The 8,154-nt window shown below is 39.5% G+C and overlaps 1 protein-coding gene across 12 annotated transcripts in view; it reads right to left on the bottom strand.

The window, feature by feature from the left end:
- Nucleotides 1-8,154, bottom strand: part of LOC109962837 (RNA binding protein fox-1 homolog 3-like) — a 483,365-nt gene that overhangs the window by 123,790 nt on the left and 351,421 nt on the right. For all 12 annotated transcript variants that reach the window (XM_020604885.1, XM_020604886.1, XM_020604889.1 and 9 more), the window contains one exon: nucleotides 5,172-5,281. In XM_020604885.1, the coding sequence (XP_020460541.1) occupies nucleotides 5,172-5,281 (110 nt within the window). The remainder of the gene's footprint in view (nucleotides 1-5,171; nucleotides 5,282-8,154) is intronic.

The raw sequence follows: 8,154 nt of genomic DNA, 5'->3' as shown, positions 1-8,154 counted from the left end.
CAGGCAAGGGTGGTGTGGATGTAGGCAGAGAGCATCATGGTCTGAAGCTAAGGGTACTTTAGGGTTGGAGGGATTAGGAGAAAAAAGGTAGAAAGCAAGAATCTAAGGGCATCTTAGCATCAGATAATCCCTACGGCTCCTTTCTAGGAATTTCTATCAATTGCAGATGAAAAATGAAATTCAGGTTAAAATGGCACTGCTCAGGGTGCAGAACTGGTCCTCCCAGCTTCCTGTCTTTCTCCCGAGCTGTAGTTCTCCCATGCGCCACACTGCTTACCAAGGATGTGAGAGGCTTTCCTGACCATTTAGATTTCCCACCATAGTCTAGACACTCCCCGGAGACTGTGCCATCCATTATAAAGATAGAGCTTTCAAAGAGAAGAGGAAGTGAAGGCCTCACACAGAGCGTGTTCTGCCTAAAATGTCCGTTTGTCTTCAATGCTCGCTGACTCAAGATCTGTTGTCTTAATATTTTATGATGATCTCACCTCTGTTCTGTAGTGTGCTGCTGCTTACAGAGCGTCTTCTGTCAAACTACACTCAGATCTTACCATTAGCCAGAGGAGAAAATGAGCTGCACTTCCCCCGAGTTCTCACTCCCAGTCTCTCAAACTCCCCGTGGAGTTTTGGGCTATAGTTAATGGCGGGTTTGGCCTTTCGTCCTCATTCATCAAACATTTGGTCCTGTGTTGTCTGGTCTCAGCTGGTGTGAGACCTGTTTGGCTGGCTGAAGCCAGGAAGAGACGTGGCTCTGTTCTGAGACTCCCAGGTTAGTTTTCTCTAATCACACACTTCACTTTATGAAGTGACCTGTTTTACAACTCGCTGACATGGATCCAAAGCTATACTTGTTTTATCCATCTCCAGAAGCTCCACAGGTTGGTATTGACATTTCTGCACTAAATCCAGCTCATGAAAATAAGGCTGTGAAGAGCGATAATGTTTTAAAATGCTGCACTGAACAATGTACAAAACAATGTACTGTTCGGTAAGCCTTTCCAGTTCTCTCTCTCTGTGTCCCTTCTTAAGCATCAGAACTGCAGCATATTAAGAACTCAGTAGCACCTTGACTAAAATTCATGACAAAAAAATGTCAGATGAGATAGATTCTGGATTGTACAGTTCAAACGTTAAAAAAAAAATCTGTTAAAATTGATGACACGTTCTTCATTTGACTTAACTGTCATATTGCGTTTAGCATAGAATGCGAAAAGTCTCGAAATGCAGGGAATTAGAACCATAATGATAGCCGTGGAAAGTAACTACATACATTTACTCAAGTACTGTACTTAAGTACAATTTTATTTGTATTTTACTTGAGTATTCTCATTTTCTGCTACTTCATACTTTGACTTCACTACATTTGCGAATGTAACACTTTTTACTCCACTACATTTATTTGATAACCTTAATTAGCAGTTACTTTTCAGAAGCAGATCAATAAAACAAAAAACAATATTATCATAAGACTTTATTGATCCTCAGTGGGAACTTCACAAGCTACCCAGCAGTAATTCAAATTATAAGCATATAAGGTAGCTTAAATGACCCCTATCAAAATAATTCTTCAGTAATTTTAATCCAGTACTATGACATAGGCCTACATTAATGTGAAATGTTGAATTCTGCTTAATGAGCCCTTTTACTTTTGCTATTTCAAGTATATTTTGATGTTAATACTTTAGCACTTTTACTTAAGTAACATTTTGAATGTCGAACTTTTACTTTTAACAGAGTATTTTATACTGTATTATTTCTATTTTTACTTAAGTAAACAATTTTAGTACTTTTTCCACCACTGCATAATGATTTCTAAAGGCTCGTCCTTTCAGGCACTAAAATCTCCCCAACATAAAAACAAACAAATGAAATCAAATATAAAGTGCAGCGTTTATGTGATTGCTGTTCTGTATGTCACAGCCACTACTGAGAGGTCAGGCTCTTGTTATTTATACTGAGAATTTTAAGCAACCTGGGGGAGTTTTAGATTCAGTATGTTCAAATTTGATTATTTTAAAGTCAACAACACAAAGTTATTCAGAAACATTTTTAATCCTGGTAGCTAACAGCAAGTTTTGATAAAATATTTAGACTTTCATGACAGGAAAGTATATTTACAGATATACATGTGATCAGTTGACCCGTCCATGGCGTACTCCTTCTCTCGCCCAGTATGATGTGGATGAGCAGATAGAGAAGATGGATCAGTGGGTTTTCAGCCTCAACTGCACAAATAAAAAAGTGATGTTTGCCTGTGTGTGAACTGTGACTTACTGTAACGACACCAAAATGGTGCTATGCCATCAGGATGCCCTGACAGCCGATAAATATGCAGAGCATAACAAGAAAAATGAATTTCTTTTCTCATTTCTTTAACTTCTGCTTTCTGACGTAGCCTTGAAAATGGTATTTTGCTTCCTAGCCCTGGAAGATATCATTAAACATCATTTGTAAGCATACATTACACTATACGCAGCAAATTGCCCATCTGGTGATTTTGGAAATCACTGTCTGGGAAACAATAAATCTTTTGTATGGCTCCATGTAAAGAATCCCACTAAAGTAACGCCTCCGTGTAGACATGCGTTGAGTATATTAAACATAGCTGTGTGCACAGGCTGTATGTAGTGTTAATAATGCAGTGTTTACATCTTGGCATTGAGCAGGCAGTACTGGCCCAGGGCTGCTAACTGGCAGGGCTGTGCAGTAATTAGAGGCTGTGTGTTGGGGATGTGAAGGCTTGCCGCGTGTCATGCTGATACGACTGCCGGGCACACCCGGTGTGTCGGCAGCAGGCATGCCGCGTCCTACACAAGACCACACCTTTCTGTCACAGCAAGAAGTCACACCTTTTATTTCAACAAGAGCTCCTGCAGGAGGTGAGAACATGGTTGCTACTCGGTAGTCCGAGAAGGGACATGGATGTGAACGTCATGGTAGAGGTCATTAGCCGACTTCACATCATTCCGCGTGTGATCCACGTGTTCATTCATATTAACCTTTTTGAGATAATGGTTTAAAAATAGGTTATATTAACTGTTAATATTTTTATCACGTGTCATGCTTAAACACCTTGTTTGTGTGCCATAATACTAATTGTTTCACTGAACTTCATTTTATATTTATTTTGGTCGTTGCTGGATTTATTTATTTTTGTCAAATGAGATCAAACCATTTCTGATGCACTGAAATTTCCACACAAATTGCATCATTCATGTAGAAAAGGGATAAAGGGGAGTGCACAAATTTAGTACTGAACTCCCATAAAGTTCAGGGACCTGCAAATGACTGAATAAACAGAGCACTGCTGAATTAAAGCAGCAGAGGCCAAGACATTTTGATTTTTATGCTGCATTCGATGCACATCAGAAGTTGGGAATTTCTGACTTTGTACTTGAAAAAGCATGAGAGAAGAGCCCTTGAATTTGGAACCCCAAATGGGAAACTCAGACGAATTTTAAGGTTAGGCTTAGAGTACAGAGGGCTTGAATGAGCCATTTCACCTTGCACATTTCTGACCCCTGATGTGTCTCAAAACAGCATATATCTCTAGCATTGGTCAAGCAAAAAACACTGGAGCCTGGAACATTCAAATATGATCGTAATTCATAATTTTTTCAGACTTGACAAAGCCTCTCCAGAGCTACATAAGACATTACAGTATATAATCAATATCTTAAAGTAGACTTCCCCTTTAAGAAAAATTTGCAGGACCATTATATGCTGGTAATTTCAATGAAAACCATGTTATGTTAAAGTTTTTTTTTATTTTTTAACTGCTATGATGTGAACATGACCTATGAAAATATCAGTTCATTAATTTTCCACCTTGCTCTAAAGAAGGTACGTTTTAGCACCATTTCTGTTCAATCAAAGCCAAAACCCTGTCAGCCGTCATACATCTGACATCACTTGTTGCAACTTTCAAACACTTGCGTGTTGGCTATAATGTGCAATATGTGTGTCAGCTCATGCACGCGTGAATTTACTTCAAATTCATCAGTGCGTATATGAAATGTTCTACCAACCAAGCTGCAGGCTTCACATTTGTATAGAGAGATCTCCTACTGCAGCTTTACCACTTGAGTCACAACCAAACCCAACTGGAATCCTAACAGCATCTTGCATCCCCATTTGACATTAATTGATAATCGAACAAGTCTTCACATTAGGCATTTATGAGATCAGCTGAATTATCTATTTAATGTAACCCAATTATATGCAACCCTTGTACACCACTCAACAGTAATTCCCAACTCATAAATGACAGCTACAATGACAGATTTAATCAATAATAAACTTTTATGAAAACTTGCAACCCACATAGAAGGAGGGTAATTAACAGGATGAAAAAGTGCTGTGCCCCAATTTCTTTTTTCTTAAGGAAAACTCATGTTTCATGCCGTTCATGAGACTCTCTTTTGTATTGCAGCTCACATTCCAGCACCAGTGAGAGTAAGTGTAAAACAAACATACAATTTCCCTTTGACAATTAGGAATAGACAGTTATCATTAATTCTTAACGCAGGCTTCAACTGTCTTCATCTCTTAATTAAAAACTTGTAATTCTTTTGAGCTGTTGACATAAAACTAAATTTCATGAATTATTCAACCAGCCTTTTTTCCAGTGCAAATTACACACCAGTCCAGCCTCATCTGGGGGAAACAAATGAACCATAGACAGCATGGTTTCACACATGTTTGAGGGCTAGAGAAGACTTTGTTATGCCTCACATGGGACTTCCTACCTGACGCTCAAGCCTTCAGAGAGCATAGAAAGCCTTTTTAAAAAGTCTGATATGAAATAAGATGCTCAGATGCGGTGGTGTTCTCTCATCTTACACCCACAGCAGAGGGCTGTCACATCTTGTACTTGGAGTAGAACTTCAACTAAGACATGTCAACAGAGTAAGCATCCGAAGCAGTCCATTAGAGACTTTAGGGCAGTGGTTTACAAACTTAGGGACGGTGATGTTGGGCTAGGGGTGCGTGGTAACAGCTAAATATAACTGACATGTATGTGATGGGGGTGGGAGGGGGCCCAGCAGAAAAAAGGTTTGGAAACCACTGCTTTAAGAGATTCTGCACCTGAATGTTTGGGGTCAATGGTACCCCATAAAACTCTTCTGACAAAAAGTACGTAAGTGTACAGAGGGGCCTGTTGCTCTTACCAGTCTTGTAAAGAGGGGCACTCCCAAATGCCAGAGGTGATCGTTCAGCAGTCCGCTGTATACCACGTTTCCGAAGACAGCTATGCTTCCTGACTTACACAACGTGTTTCCTGCAAGGGCACAGAGAAACACAGGTGGGCATCAATGAAATGAAAAGGGAGCAGCAATGGATAACTGCATGCGCTCCAACAGGAAGGCACTCCATGTTCATAAAAAACAGAAAGGCAACTTCAATCAAAGGAAATGATTGCACAGGAAAGGAAATTATAGAACATGCAGCATTGAATGTTATAAATATTGATTTCAGAGGTTCACTGACCATATGTGTAATGACAAAAACAGATAGGTAGCTTGTTTAGAATCAATAAGTTACACAACTGAGTCAGGCTGTGCAAATAAGCAAATGAGATGCAGAATGAAGATTGCAACAAAGAGAAAGCTCTCCAAACTACTACTTAAAACGGGGGAATCTCTTTAGATCTCTTTACCAGTAGAGCAATAAGAAGCCCCATTTGGCCCAAGTGCCCGATTCGGCCATAGTTTGATTAACTTATGATTTGACTTACAAATGTTTATTTGCCTGTAACTAAGTGTTGCTGCTTGTTCTACTAATGTCTGTCACTGAATGCATTAAGGGTTTCTTTCATTTGAAAAAGTAAATCTGTGCTCCTGGGATTTACTATGCATACTCAAAGATCAGGTAAAAGTATGTACTATAGTATATGATATAATTTAATCTGTAGGATGAATTATTAATGTGCTAACTTTCTCCCACAGTTTCACTGTGGATGATACAGCTAGGGGTTGGCTCAGGAATTAATCAGGTGTGGCCAAAGTGTGATCACGACACAAATAAAACTCACACAGTTTACAGCAGGTACACTGACGGTGCTCAGCTGCTTCATGCAAAACAGAGCAGCAATCAGGAAACATCATAAAAATCCAAAGCTACCACAACAAATGTTCACTTCACTGTATATACACAAGGTTTACAATACACAAGAATAACGCAATAGGTCTTGTTTTCATTCGACAGTATTTATTTTGTTAAGGATTGTTAATATTTACCTTGTGTGTCTCCTGTGACATTGAGTATATCACTGTAAATGTTTGTTTGTCCGACATTTTAGCCGTAATCTCTAAAAGCTGTATCTAAAGACATGTCAGCTGATCCCTGTCCATTCTCATGGGCTCTCCATTCAGCTGCTCAGTATGTCAAGCTGCTGATATTTAACCTGCAATGGGTCTTGGGTTGTGGAAAATTGTGTGTGTGTCTTAAGGCTGCTATTTCAAGGCTGGATTTGTAATTTTTTATTATTGGGTGAACAGAACACACAGTTTCCAGTTTAACGTTGGCTCCCTACTGTATGATGCTTTCCTAGTTAAATAAGAAGGAAAAAAAGCTATGCTTGACAGATACACAACAACAGTGGCACACTATCAGGCCTGCCGTAACATACTATATACTGTAGCAACTCCCATATTAGTGGCATCCACTGCCACCGAGCCTTAGCACTCAGTTCACTCTCTCAAAGAGCGAACTCTCTCTTAATTAACTCAGTGCCAATGAGTGGCCTTAACAAACAAATACACATGCATGCATGCTCACACACACGCCCCCAAGAGTGTGATGTACTGCACACACTTGTCCCCATGTATGTGATGAATGCAGCTTATGTAGCAGGCAGCACAGAAAACACAGGTCCCCATTGTAATTTCTGCACAAAGGAACGCTGCAAAGGCACAACAGGGGTGGAGTGAAGCAGTGCTGACAAGCAGCACATGCATTATTTAAAAACAAAAGTAAAAAATGCCCATTAAAGTGTCAGTGGTGCTTTCGGCAGTGCTGGTTTGGGCACGGTGTGCATATTACTGTTATTAATGGGCCAGGCGTGGGGGGCATTGCTTCGGTGTGATTGTTCTGCTGCTGTTTCTATACGCGGTTCAAGCCTCCCACTTTTATTTCCATTTCTTCTGTGTATATGTGCGTGTGTGTCTGTGTATGTGAGGAAAAGGAACAGATAAAGAGCACGATATGGACAGAGACGGAGAGACACCATGAGACCCTGAGTGCAGTCAATGAGCTCTTACAGCTAATATCATTTCACATTATTGAATGCATTTAAAGTCAGAGAGACCTTGTCACATGAATAGGAGCACCACCTCTTATATCAAATTCTGATCCGCCGTCATGGCCGTGTCTAAACGATGCTGGGAATATAGTCAGCATATTGAAAATAAGTACATACCATTTTTCTTTGCAGTTTAAGATCAAGGGCTATACATTACCACTACTGACACAGCAGAATGAGGTCGTTGTGCATGTTGTAATTACAGCTGGGTAAACACTCTGCTCTCTGCTATAACACTGGAAGCACAGACAGAATGCTGGACTTAATAAAGAAAAAAGAAAGGATAAACCACTAACTCCTGATCTCTCTGATAAAAATGGAAAATATTTCACTGTGAATAACTACATTGAACAAAATGATCATTTGTGTTTGTTATGATCAGTTCCAGAGCAGGGTAAATCAATGCACGGGGTGTTTTTACTGTTAGATAACACAGTGGACACATCCTGGACCTATTTTTCTCTAACCACTTTGTTATAGTATTATTAATGGTGTTTACATGCAGTGAACAGGCACATAATCCAGTTTTCCATATTTGCATGTAAAAAAAATGGCACATAGAAGCGACTGCTTAATTTTCTCCCTCACAAACTCTGCAGAGCTGTTGAGCCAAGTTTTTATTTATTTATTTTTATATAAAACTACTGATTCAACTGTGCACATTTCTACCACTGCAGTATCTGTATTTTTCTTCCATTTAATAAAATCAAACCTAAAATGATGCCATGATGTGTTGATAACCCTTTTTTGGCTGTTAACTCTGCTTTTTTAGGGCCCTTCTCAGCAGACCCATCTGCAGACTCCACAGCATTGAGCCCAACCTCTGATTAATTATTAATTGTGTGATTAAA

This window comes from Monopterus albus, unplaced genomic scaffold, assembly GCF_001952655.1.
Source record: "Monopterus albus unplaced genomic scaffold, M_albus_1.0 scaffold68.1, whole genome shotgun sequence".
In the NCBI taxonomy this organism is placed as follows: domain Eukaryota; kingdom Metazoa; phylum Chordata; class Actinopteri; order Synbranchiformes; family Synbranchidae; genus Monopterus; species Monopterus albus.
Note: the sequence above shows the minus strand (reverse complement) of the source record. Positions and strands in the feature narration are given on the sequence as shown.